The sequence below is a fragment of the Microcebus murinus genome, chromosome 1 (genome assembly GCF_040939455.1).
Source record: "Microcebus murinus isolate Inina chromosome 1, M.murinus_Inina_mat1.0, whole genome shotgun sequence".
NCBI lineage: Eukaryota > Metazoa > Chordata > Mammalia > Primates > Cheirogaleidae > Microcebus > Microcebus murinus.
Window position 1 is genome coordinate 64,051,544 of NC_134104.1, and position 13,935 is coordinate 64,065,478.

At 42.4% G+C, this 13,935-nt stretch overlaps 1 protein-coding gene across 1 annotated transcript in view; it reads right to left on the reverse strand.

Moving 5' to 3' along the window:
• Nucleotides 1-13,935, reverse strand: part of ILDR1 (immunoglobulin like domain containing receptor 1) — a 38,070-nt gene that overhangs the window by 22,270 nt on the left and 1,865 nt on the right. Inside the window, exons 2-3 of the mRNA XM_012780509.2 lie at nt 1,740-1,910; nt 256-405 (exon numbers count right to left, since the gene is read on the reverse strand). Of these exons, the coding sequence (XP_012635963.2) occupies nt 256-405; nt 1,740-1,910 (321 nt within the window). The remainder of the gene's footprint in view (nt 1-255; nt 406-1,739; nt 1,911-13,935) is intronic.

Below are 13,935 nucleotides of genomic sequence, written 5' to 3' on the forward strand. Positions count from 1 at the left end.
CCTTAAATCTTAGGAGAGCAAAGGACACCACCCAGCCCCAGACCTTCATAGCCAAAGCTTAGGTCCAGAGACCAACTTCCAGGGAAGTTCAGATGGTGCAGCACATTCAATGAATATAGCCTTTTGCTCAGACAATGACAGTGACCAAATAGACCATTAGGCAGAAAAAAGGGAAATCCCATGCTGACACAGCTTGCCAGACCTGGTGTCTCCTCCCTCTGCCCCTAGTTCCTCTGCCGCCTCCCCCACACTCACGGTTCTGGATGGTGATCTTACGCTGCCGGTAATCCACGCCCAGCACAGGCTCATTCTGTCCCCGCCGCTGGGCCACAATGCGAACTTCCCGCTGGTTGTCATTGCAGTCATTTGATGGGTCCTGGCCCAGGGATAAACCTGCCTGGTATGCTGAGGAGAGAGGACACACCTGAGTCACACAGCAGTAGGAGATTCCCATGAAGGAAGGTGCCCTTCCTGCTCACTATGTGAGACACAGAGAAGTGTCTTAATTTTTCCTGAGCCTATGCATCCCCTGGGAATTTTGTTAAACATGAAGACTGTGATTCTGTAGGTCTGGAGTGGGATCTGAGATTCTGATTTCCAAAAGCTCCCAGGTGATGCCAGGAACCACACTTTGAGCAGCAAGACTCCAGACACCTCCCAACAGGCCATCATTTCCAAATCCCAGCTGTATCCTTCTGTCTCCTGTCCCAACATCCCTTGTCTCATTTTCAAAATCATCCCAGCCTCTCTCCCACAGGGTTCATCCACCTGCTCTTACAATATGAGGTTTGAGAGCTATGCCTACCGCCTAAGTCTCTCTTCTCTCTTAACCCAGGCATTTTAAGAGTAACCCTCAGAAAACCATACCTCGATTTAGAAAGGAGTCTTTTGGGGATGATATCAGGTTCAGTGGGTGGCTCAGCAGTTAGCTGTTGTGGTTTTACTCAAATCATAGTGGGAGACATTAGCCCCAGGGCTAAAAAAAGTAAAGCTGGTGCCTCCCTCTCCCTTTGCCTTGCCTTAGGAAGCTCCCCTCTTATGAACAGGGTATCTGCTTCTATTCTCCAAATTTCTAAAAGGTTAATTGTTCTGGGCTGGCAGTGGGATTCTGGGTTCCCTTGCTCCTTCGGATAGGGCACAAATGGGCAGCCGGGGAAGAGCTCTGGTCCAGACGCGGAAGTGACACGAATGGGAAATTGTTACTGAGACGCAGGACGGGCTGAGCCTCATGGGGAGTTGTGGGGCACTGAGAGATGTCCCAAAACACATGGGCTGCCTGGGGGTGCTCAGTCAGCAGAGGAATGGGGAGGGAATGTGGTCTGCAGGAGGAAATGTGGTCCTGAGGCATGGAGGAGTCTTCCTGCCTGTGTGCCAGCGCGGTGGGGGTGATGAGAGGCAGGTCTGCCTCCTCGGCTCAGTGCCCTGGCATGGAGTCAGGAGTGCACAAGGAGGCAGGACTTGCTCTGCCTTTTGCTTCATGTCCGAGCTGCCTGAAATCTTTTTAGGACAAGGTAGGACCCCCCAAAATTAAAATGAACTAGTATATGACCCTGAATAATTTATTTCATCTGCCTGGGCTCCATTTGTTTAACTATAAAATGAAGTGATTACATAAGGTGATCTTTGTGGTCTTTTCTCACTATAAGGATTTGTGATCCTAAATAATTCCCAAGCCCTAATGGCAGTACATTACGGAGGTGCCTGCCACCCAGAGAAGCAAGAAGGGGGAGGGTACTCACATGCAGAGTAGTAGTCAAAGATGGGGTCCTTGCAGAAGGACTTGAAGCGCCAGGTCACCACCACGTCCTGGAGCTGGGCAGAGGTGGTGTAGTCACATTTGAGGATGACAGAGGCAAACAGGGTGACATAACGCTCTGTGTCCTGGACCGTCACCAGCAAGGACAGGCACCCTAAAGCCAAGAGCAGGAGACAATGCTGAAGGTAACCTACTTCTGTTCGTGGGGTGATAAAGCAATGCAAATGAGCAAAACGCACTGCCTGCCCTCTTGCCTGCCCTGGTCGGGAGCTCACAGGGGGAGCCGGGTTCTTACCAGGCCTGGGCAGGGCATGGGGTGGGGTGAAGAAGGCACCGGCAACCTGAGGGAAGTGCTAGACAAAAGGAGTAAGGATAACTCTCAAGAACTGACTGTCTATTAACAGTGATAACACATTTAATGACAATAAAGAAGTTGCATCAAAGTAAGGCCATATTTGTGCTGGAGTGACTGTGACTAGCTGATACACTTTTTCCACATCACATCTCTTCTTAAAATGGTTTCCCCTCTCCCTAAGATAAATTCAAACTCCACGACCAGGCCAATGAGGCCGCAGGTCTACCTCCTGCCTCACTCTGCTGCCTCCTCTCCTTCACGTCCACCTCCCACTCAAGGCTTCGGCCACTCTGAACTTGCTGCAGCCCTTCCCACGCCAGCATCTTACTCTTCTCCAGATCTTCACACGTGTGCCACTCTCAGCCCAGAGCGCTCTGCATATCACCTGCCACCAACCATCTCTTCCTGGGCTAGTTATGACACTATTCATTCCTTAGGTCATCAGCTGAAGCCTCACCTCCGCAAACAGCCTTCCTGACTGCAAGGCTGGGAGACCGGCCTCCCTGTTTTCCCAAAGTGCGCTGTCCTGCCCCTGGGCAGCACTTTTCACGCTGCTTGGTGACGGCCTGCTTACTGTGGGCTCTGAGAAGGTCGGCTGGGTTTGCCTCTAAGTCGCTTCTCACACACGAGCACCCTGTACTGTGCTGTCCCCTACTTGGTACCCAACACATGTTTATTGAATGATGGAATAAACTACCAAGAATATATTAGGTACTGGAAATTTGGCAGTTCAGTCAAGAGAACATAAAGTAAACAAAAGAAAAATGATAAAATTGTGACAAACTGTATCAAGAAAGACTTGAAGGAATTAAGAGGGTTTTTTTTTCTTTTTTTGAAATTTTTAAAATTTTCTCACTACCCTCCAAACCTACAGGCACACTTGAAGCTCCAAGAATGCCTTGATGAGCAACCAGATGACACGGAAATATTAGGTGAGACTTTGGCATGGTCAGGGGGCCATACATAACTAGCATCTTGGAATGTTCTTATGCTAGTATGGTTTCTAGGCCGAGTTATAAGGGGGTCCTCTCATGGGAGGTTTAGGGTGGAGCAGCAGTACTCACACTTGGGTGTGCATGACCAGGAGAACTTGTAGCAGCTCAGATCGCTGATTTGGTAGGACTTGGGTGAGGCCCGAGGACTTAAACTTCTAACACATTTCCAGGAGATGCTAATGCTACTGCTCTAGAGACCACACTTTGAGAACCACTGGTGTAGACTAGATTTTAAAAAAACAAACAAACAAAGCCCACAGGCTTTGGACTCAGATACAACTGGGTTCAAATCAAACTTTAGTACTTGAACAATGGGCAAGTTATTTACTCTCTCTGAGCTTATTTCCTCAACTATGAATGAAGATTATGACAGTACTAACCTCATCAGATCCTTGCAAGAATGCAATGAGATAATCCACTTCTGGTGCTTGGCATGGCACCTGGCACATAAGCTGCCATGTTAGTGTCTGAGTCCCCTCACTCTTTTCCCTCAGCACAAGGGCCAAGGAGAAAGCACAAGGGCTTTCAGCACAAGGGCCCTGTCCCTCAGCACAAGGACCAAGCTGGAGTTTTCTCCAATAGAGTTCTCAGGTGGCACTATCTTCATTTTGACTGAGTTAATCCCTCAAAGAAAACAAATATAGTCGCCCCTTTACAGAGCAACTAGGTGGGCCTGTCTTGATGGCTACAGCCACATGATTCTAGAGTCCTGCCTGACCTCCTGGTCACAGCCCTCATAAGACAGTCCTCTGAAGCTTATGATGGCACCTGCTTTACTCACATCCATGGAGAGACAGAAGAATGCTGCACAGGACAGGCTCTGGCCCCCAGAAATGACCCAACCCATCTCCAGGACTGGAGTGTAATGAAGGTGCCTCCCTACCAGATGTGCTAGACAGAGGCTCTGCAGCAGTGCAGGGGAGACCACTTGCGAGCAGGAAGACTTCACGAAAGGAAGAGATTTAAACTAGACCCTAAGGCTCAGGTAGGATTGAGATTACACGTGAGAAGTAGGGAGAGGGCAAAGAAACTCATTTCAGTAAGGAAGAAAGGAGGGAGCAAAGACCTTATCAGCAAGGGGGAGTTACTTGGGCAACCTGAAGGAAACCAATTTAGCTGGTGTCTCTGGTTTTATGGAAGAAAGAGGGCATAAGTAAGGCAGGGCTGATGGTGGTGAGTGGGAGGTGGGGAGACGGGGTAGAGTCTAAATTGCAATCCAGCATCAATTTCTAGTTCATGGATAATCACTGAAGGTTTTTCTGAAGAAGAGAATAGGGTGAAAGTGGTGTTTTTAGGAAGATAGATGGCCTCTCCATGTGGCTTTGAATGGAAAAGAACCTCATTTTGAGAATAAACCTTGAGTAGTTTGGGGAAAAATAGCTGCTGTCTCTACCAGCTGCAGGAGTCCCAGAAATCAGGCCCATTGGAATAGAAGGGTCAGTGAGCAATCAACCAACATCTCAAGTCTAACATGAATTATTTCTCAATCTGATTTTTTATTCTTGTTCCTCCTCTCTAATTGCTACTTTGGTTTTTTTCCAGAACTGACCTGAAATAGACCATAGAGCTTTTGCCCACCAGTTTTAACTGAACAGTAGAAGCAGCTACAGGTAAGATTTTCACCATGAATGGGGTGCTATTGTCAACACTGGCTTATTTTGTTAGAGAGCAAAACATTGTATTTTGGTCTAAAAACCATCTTAGGCTCACATAACACCTTCAAATATTTTCTTCTACACAGGAAATGTGATCCCTGGGAGGAGACAAGCTGTGCCCACTTCATATACAACAAATCTGAGGCTTGGAAATTTAAGAGGCTTGTCTGTGGTCAGGCATTTTCTAAGGGGATCAGAGTCAAGATTCTGTCCCTGAGCAGTGCTCTTGCCTCTAGGCCTGGCTATTCTTTGAATAAAGGAAGATGACTAGTATTTATAAGTCTGCAAATAATTGGAGCTTGGGGACAGGCTACGTAAGCAATAATTAAAATATAACTGGCAGCAGTCGCTGTGACACAGTGATTACTAACTCACATGTTTTTATTTGGCTGAATGGTAATTGGACATAAACAGTTTGTTCAAAGACTCTAGTCAGCATTACTTGTATAGAGGGAGAGCATTTGGGAGGGCAAAGGTGGGTTTGCTGGGGGTCAAAAAAGGGAATTTGCTTGGAGTCAGAAGTTTCTTGGGTGGCTTTGAAGACTGTAGAATCTGAAACCCTTAAGGGAGGAGAATGGGGACAAGGGTGATCCCTGAGCTCCCCTTACATGAAAGGCCTTATTATGGGCAAACCACAGCCGGGGTGACCTAACTGACCTTTACCAACGTCAGCACTGGTTTTCCTGCTCAGGTACTCTTTTATCCTCTTTTCTATTTTATTCCTTTTGTGAAGTTCAAGCCTTAAAATACGTCAGGTTTCCACAGGTTCTGAGGATATTGAGCTCACTCACACTCCCTCCAGGGGTCTGCCAACCCCACAGCATCCTGCACGGATCCCCACACCCCCACACACACCCTGCCACACACACACAGGGCAGGCGGGGGAGAGTCCCAGGAGAAGAGGTGCTAAACAATCCAGCCAACTCCACCCTTCTCAGTTGTTGCTGCCAGCCCTCAGCGTATATTTTGCACCAGGTGACAAGCATTGTTTACCTCCAATCCTCACAAAACCCTCCAGAATGGACAACAGCCCTGCTCACATGTGTGGGCAAAAGTTCAGAGAGTATAAGCCAAGCCCTCATGCGTCAACATCATATATCTAAAAAGGATCAGCATCAGGATTTGAACTTGAGTCTTTCTGATGCCAAAACCCAGTATTTCCCAAGCAGGCGAGCTTGATCTTCCAAAGAGGAAGTCAGGTGTCAGACTCTCAAAACATCAAAGGATTTTCCAGATCGAGAGGGAAAGAAAGGTAGTAGTTAGACAGCCTATCTCAAAGGCAACCTTCCTTTTTTCCCAACTTTCTTTTCCTATAGCCTCTAACATCTCTATAAAACGAAACACACTGAGCCTGCATAGCACTAAACAGGGGGAGTTTTCAAGAAGAGACCAAAAGCAGCAGAATACAGCTGAAAACACAGTCTCAAAAATATAAATGCCCTGATTATACATATCCTGGTTGCATCTTTGCTCTTCTAAACTTAGTACTACAAGTTTCTAAATCCTTAAATTTTCTTTCTTAAATTTCCTTCATCCTGTGGCATTGCCTCCCCAGTCCATTGCCTCCTAATTTCCTAGCGGTCTCTATCATTTTCTCTTGAAAACTTTGATTCTGGAGCCTGATGCCCCGAGTTCAGATTCTGCCTCCACCCCCCACCAGCTAAAGACATAGCAAGTCATCTCCAAACTGCCGTTTTTTCTTTATGTGCAAAACTGGGATGATGATAATACTTGCTTCATAGGGTCACGGTGAGGGTAATTAATAAATATCTCCTATTTAGCAAAGAGACTGGCATATAGTAGATACTCCATAAACATTTGTCTTGACACTTATCTTGACAATTTTAGGAGACTGAGATCCACTGAAATCAGTGTGCAAAAATATTACAATGATACAAATGTAAACTGTCATTACTGTCTTCTCTTTGCAAAATGAGTTAGTATATTAAATGTTTTGAAAGTTTCGAACCCCAGCAAATCCATTCACAGTTTGCCTTCTCTGTGAAAGGGGAAGGGAGGGAGACCTGTCATTTAAGGGCAGAAAGGAAACTTCAGATGAGATGTTAGAGATCATGGGAAGGAGGGAGGGGGAAGGGGATTTGCTATTTCCCGCCATAAGGTACTTTCCAAGACTACAGGGCAGTGGAGACTACCATCCTATGCTAAAATAGAAGGAAATGCACCCAGGAAAGCAGAGTATTTTTGCAACTACATGTTCTATGTTCCTAAATACATGCACATCTTTGTACATTTTTAAATTAAATCTGTCTTCCCTATGTAGTATCAGATCAGGCAAGATGTTTTAGTTTCTACAAGATATCTACACAGCATAGGAATATATTTTTAAAATTTTTTAATAAAGAAACTGTTTTTGGAGTACTAGATAGCAGTTCCCTTCCTTTCAGCATGAAGGGCCCTGCCTAGAAACGGGTGGGAGGCAGGGAAGGGCAGGCAGGTCTTTGCTGAGTAGAGGAGGCAGTCTGGTGCTGACATGGATGGGCGTTAGGGATTCCTGAGTGGTTTTCAGGTAAAAAGGCACCTTGATTCTATGCAGCAGGTTAACAAAAAGTACACAGGTCAATCGTATCAGAGTTTACGTCTGAGCAAGCTATCTCAGCAAGCATGTTTGCCATCTGTACTCGTTACATTTCCTTAGATAACAGTGCAAATACTAGAGGAACTAAGGGGAGGAGGAACTGGCAATGAGTAATGGACAAGAAGTAAGGGTGAGGGAGAGTTGGGAGAGGAGGAAAGGGGACCAGGAAAGTGAAGGGTGGGGGAGGAATTATGTCTAGGTATCATACGTCTAACAGACGACCCTCCCCTGAGGAGGAGACTGATACATGCTGAGCACTTACTATATTGTCAGACATGTTACTGGGTACTTTATCATACATTATCTCATTTAACCTTCGCAAAAAACCCATGAGATTAGCTTTACTTTCTCTCAATTTCATCAATAAGGAAAATTCTCAGTGAGATTAAGCAAGATGCTTAAGGCCACCCAGCTAGTAAGCACCAAAGCTAGATTTCATCTTAGACCTCGAAAATTCCAAAGCCCATACTGTTTCCACTATACTACCCTGCCTTCTGGATAAGTTTTCTAAGTGGTTGAGACATAACCCTTTGAGGAAAATTTATAAATTTAAGGGACATTCACAAATTTAGTCATTCTGTATGAAAAATTTTTAATACAAAATAAATAAGAAATTTCAAACAATAAAGAAGAGTGTAAAGTTTCTCCTTGCTCACCATGATTTCCACTCCCCAGAATTACCACTGTTGATAGTTTGGTGTACATCCCTTCACATCTTTTCCTATGCTGTTTTCTTTTTAATTAATCATGTTATGTACATTGATGTGCAACTTTTTTTTCTTCAAACTAATGACATATCATTATATTCTATACCAGTATATACAGAGATGACATTTTTAGTGGCCACATGAAAATTCCCTCCACAGATGAGCCATAGTTTATTTACATATTTTCCTAATGATGGGCATTTAGGTTGTTTCTGATTCACTTTTATAAATTATACTGACATAAACTGCTGAAATGAATATTTTTATACAAGTAGCTCTTTATATGTATACTTTTATTCCAGTAGGATATATTTCTCAAAGTGAGTCTGCTGTGTCAAAGTATCTATTAGATCTCTGTTAGTATCTAATAGATACTCCAGGAAAGAATTATACTCCAATGACCACTGAGGGACAGTCCCATGGTTCACCATAATCTTTTCAAAAGGGAAAAACATCAATCTTTAAAACAAATTTATAAACTACTAAGTGAAAAAAACAGTCACTAACGTGGTTTAAAGTTGACATCCCTTTGGTTACTAGGGGGAGGGCAAGACCTGGGTAAAGGGCAGATACTCGGAGTTTCCCAAAGTCATTCACCCCAGATTAGTGACTCATGTCTCCACACACTAATTTCAGAGCATATGCAAATAGGTCCCAGTAGAATGCACATTCATTCATTTATTGAGTATCTACTCTGAGCCAGGCACTGTTCCAGATGATGGTGGTGCAGTAGCAAATAAGAGATACAAGGTCCCTATACTCTTGGAACTTAGGCTCTTGTGGGAGAGTCAACAATAAACAAATACATACATAAAGTACTTCTGCTTTGAATATTAAATCCTAGTACAATAAGGGACTAGATAGACACATGTATCCATATGCTCCTGATAGGTCTTCTTGGTTGTTTCAAATTCTAAATCAAGGCCCAAATCGAAATCATCATCCTTCCATACAAACCTGGGTCTGCCCTGTGTTTCCCATCTCAGTGAATGGGCAAGAACAAAAACTAGGAATCATCCTCTTGTCTCTTTTTCCCTCATACTCCATCAAATTGGGTTTATTTATCTCCTAAATATTTCTGGAATTTCCCTGTCTTCACTACCATTCTAGTACAGGCTGCCATCACTTATAGCCTACATACTGCCTCAGCTTAACTGGTACTGCACATGCACACCCTCTGCTTCCCATCCATGTGAGGTCCACACTGCTGTTAGTCTCCCAACGCATCCTCCTTATAAACCTCCAACAGCCGGCCATTGCTCTCAAGATGAATACAAAACCTCCTACCATGACCTGTGAAGCCATGCATATCTGGTCCTACCCACCCCTCTGGCCTCCTCTCTGCCACACTCCCCATGGCTTCCTCCACTCAGGCACAATGACATTCTTCCCATCTCTCACACTCACTGGGCTCCTATGCAGTGAGTCTTGCACATGCTATTTCTTTGGTTTTGAATGATCATTTCTCAGTGCTCAACTCAAGCATCACTTCTTCAGGAAGGGCCACCCGATTAAGCAAATTCCACCTATTTTGTGCACTTGTAGTACCTTATGTGTCTCTCTCATGACCCCTGTCACAGTTGTATTTCTATATTTGCTTGCATCCCCTTTAGACCATAAACACCATGAGGTCACAGCCATGACTGCTCTAGTTTGCCAGCACCATGCCTAGCACATGGCACACATAAAACATTTGCCAAATGAATGAACAAATAAATTCATGTAAGATAGGCTAAATTGCTTGGAACAAATTTTAAGTGCCCTAAAAGTTCAGAAAAGAAATGGTTAATTATATTTAGTATGGCCAGACAAAAAGCAAGAAAGAAGGGTGTGTGTTGAGGGGGGAGGGGGTACAATAAGGCCATGTCCATATCAGTGGGGACAAGGCTGCCCAAAGTAGTGAGTGTAGAATTAGTTAGGCTTGAATTCCAAACAAAGGGCTTCAACCCACTCTTATAAGCTATGGGGATCTAGTGGAAGTTCTTGGATGGAGAATTAAAGTGAAGGTGAGAAAGATCAATTTAGGTAGGTTAATCTATCATCTGGTTAGAAGCAGATATTGGACGTAGAGCTAGAGGCAAGGAGATAGCTAAGATGCTTGATGTAGGCTAGTATGAATACTATCACCTAGAAAAGAACAGAAAGGGCAGATCCTGGAACTACCTTCTTTCCCCGAAAATAAGACTTACCCATAAAATAACCTCTAGCAGGATTTCTAAGCATTTGCGCAATATAAATCCTACTCCAAAAATAAGACCTAGTGATGGGCGTGGCTACGCAACACATCTGCACAACCCATGCATTTCATCGAGGAGTGGTAAAGAAGATGAGCACCCCTTCTCATCTGCCTCATGAGAGCTCTATTGCTCAACATGAGAGATTGGGGCCAATGGTTCTAAAGGAAATAGAAATTCAGGATAGAATTCGGGGTTCGGAGAGTTATGACAATGTTCCAGAAGAAGATGACTTAACTATATTTGAATAAATGTAGATTGTTGTACTGTACTTAAAAAAAAAAACACATCTCCTAAAAATAAGCCCTAGGGTGTCTTCTTGAGGAAAAATAAATATAAGATCCTGTCTTATTCTCGTGGAAACATGGTAAATAACATAACTTCATGATTAACTGGGTGTGGGAAGAAAAGAAAGTGTCAAAACTGCTTTCCTCTGATCCCACCTTTTCCCAAGATTTGCAGATTGGGACATCTAGAAAGAACTGGAGAAAGATAAGGTATGGCCAGAGTCTTCCCAATTCTTAAGATACACAATTTAATTTTCACCCAAGGATTTCAAATAATGAAATAAATTATCATGGTAAAAGAAACCCAGGTACTATACACTAGTTACCCAACATCTCATTTCACTGCATTGTTGTTAGAGCAAGATGTTTAATAATTACCATTTAGACATCCAAAATGAAGTCATGTATTTCTATTTCTGTATACCAGAATTAAACAAAAGAAACCTGCTCCATGGTATGAAATAGGGGAAAGAGCAATGGACAAAATGTAAAGAATCAGGTTTCTGGTGTCAGCTCTCAAACTAACTCCCAAGACACATGACTTCCCTGGATCCAGATTTCCTCATCTGTTAAACTGACTGGGAGGGGAGACAGGGCTGGGAGTGATTTCTACCTGTGTTCAACAGAACACTGGGAGGTACTTCAGGGGCCCCCAAGGGGGCAAAGGAGCAGCTGAGTGGGCAGCCCCCCATCCACCACTCATACCCAACCCACCTCGAGAAGCTCTTCTTTATTATCCACCATATCAGGGAAATTTATAAGATTTAATTAGGTCTACAGGATAATCCACACCTTCACCCCCACCACTCAGGGAAAATTATTGGTCTGGATGCTCTTTCTCTAAGGATCGTATCCCTTAGGGGTCAACTGTCTGATTTCTCAAAGAATGATAATACAAGTTGATAGCTGTGTGGATTTGTAAGTTAATACCATTCTATGATGTTATGATGTTAATGGTATTCACAAAATTCACAAAAGCACAAATGACACATATCCTTTTAGAATTTCAGGGGAAAACTAAACTCTCATTCTAAGAATAAACATTGAGGTTGGATGAAAGCAACCAGAGCTCTTAGTCAATAATGCAAAAAGCTGCAGGTACTTACTTGAGCCTCATCTTAATGTTTTTTTTTTTCACCTTAAAATAACCTTTATTTTTTTTTAAAGTTAATATATGCAATATAGGAAACTGAAAAACACGAGAAGCAAAGAACAAAGTCATCCACAATCACAAGCATTTCACAGTTGGACATGTCCTTCTAGATACTGACACATACACAACATCCAATTTTATGGGATTGAGATAGTACAGTATGCATCATGCTTTTTCACACATCATGAATATTTACCAATCGAAAATCTCAAAGCTATGTGAGTATTTGGATAATCATCTTAATGTTTTAAGGAGCAAATATTCGCATATCACGTGTATGGTAAAAATTTCTTTCTTTCTGAAGAAAAAAACTTCAGGAAATTACAAACATACACGAACACCCCTCTGACAACTGATCTCTGCATAGCTCAGAGCATAGGGACTGCAGGGATTTCACTAGACTCCCTGACTTCAAAAGCCACAAGCCCCAAGCCACACTGACCAGCCAGTACGTAAATCTGACAAAATTTCACTGCTGCCTCATACTTTGCAATGTGGGAACTTGGATGCTAATCAAAGAATTGGGTTGACTCCTCTTTAAAGACATCAGAGAACAAAGTAATGGACCATAATAATAAAACACACTCTAGTATAGTGTTTTCCAAAGTGCACATCACAGTTTGCGATGGGTGTTGAGAAAATCAATTCACTGGATGTTTTTATTTAATATTGTTACAGTCAGGATTATTTTTTATGAATTTAAATATCGATAAAATAATATTTGATGTTAACTTTTATTATTTTATCTAACGAAGTAACAGAATTTTTTTTGGTGAACCTTTTGCTTTTATTTTATAAACCTTATACATTGGCAGACATGTCACAGTGTAAACTATTTCTCACTGGCAGCTGTGGAAAAAATTGAAAAGCTCTGCCTTGGTAGGTACTGAGAACAAGAGAGGAAGCTCAATCTTCACTTTGATCTTAACACACATTTGGGGAAGTTTAGCTTAAAATAAAGAAAAAGTGGGGGTAGTACAAGGGACTGTTCCCCAGTATTTCCTCAGTGATGACTGTCAGACACTGTGCTTGACCTTAACCCACCCAACAAGAGTTTGCAAGGAATTTCACCTGTTTTCTAGATGAAGGAAGTTTAAATAATTTGTCCAAAATCACAGCTAAAAAGAGGCAAATTTTGAATTCCAACATGATAGTCATCTATTAATTCAGGGTTTTTTGGCCATGGGTGAAGGAGTATGGAAACTTAATTTCTTTCTTTAAAGCTAACAATCCTACCTGGGTCTAAGTCATGACTACCATTATCACCATGGCTAATATTTATTAAGCCCTCCCTCACTTTGTTGAAGCACTGTATTAAGTGCTTTAAAAACTTCATTTTATTTACTCCTCACAAACCCCTTATGAGACATGTACTATAATCATCCCTATTTACTGGAGGCTTTAAACAGTTCACACAAACAGCATCAATGCAAACCCACGTTAAATAGTTGAATGTAGTTTTATTTACATTGCTACATACATTAAGGGAAAATATCTGCTAAAACAACTTTCCCCCTCGAAGTAATGGAGTCAAACAGCTAATCTCAGTCTCTCCTCTATGAAAGTGAATTAAGATGCACATTTAGGACATTTTGCTTTCAGTGCTCCCTGGTTCTAAAATGTGTCCTTCCTTTAAAGAATGCCAGGCAAATACCACAACCTGTATAATGCACTACTTCAGTGTCCTGGCTACTAATACTATGTGGCTGGTTCACAAAGACTTGAAAGTCTGCTTTCTAAAGTAACTAAAATGTTTGTACTCCCATAATATCCTGAATTTTAAAAAAGGCATTGAGAAAATAAAAAAATAAAGTCCCTGTCTATTTAGCAATTTGCTTTCTATAGGTTGAGTATCCTTTATCCAAAATGCTTGGGACCAGAAGTCTTTCTGATTTGGGATTTTTTTTTGGGGGGGGGAGGGATTTTGGAATATCTTGGGGATGGGACCCAAGTGTAAATATGAAATTCATTTTTGTTTCGTATATACCTTATACACATAGTCTGAAGATAGTTTTATACAATATGTTTAATGATTTTGTGCATGAAATAAAGTTTGTGTTAAGTACTTAATGTGTGTAATTTTCCACTTGGGGGTATCATTTTGGCATTCAAAATGTTTCAGATTTTGGGCATTTTGGATTTCAGATTAGGGATGTTCAAACTGTATAAGAATTCACCCTTTGGTTATAATCACTGT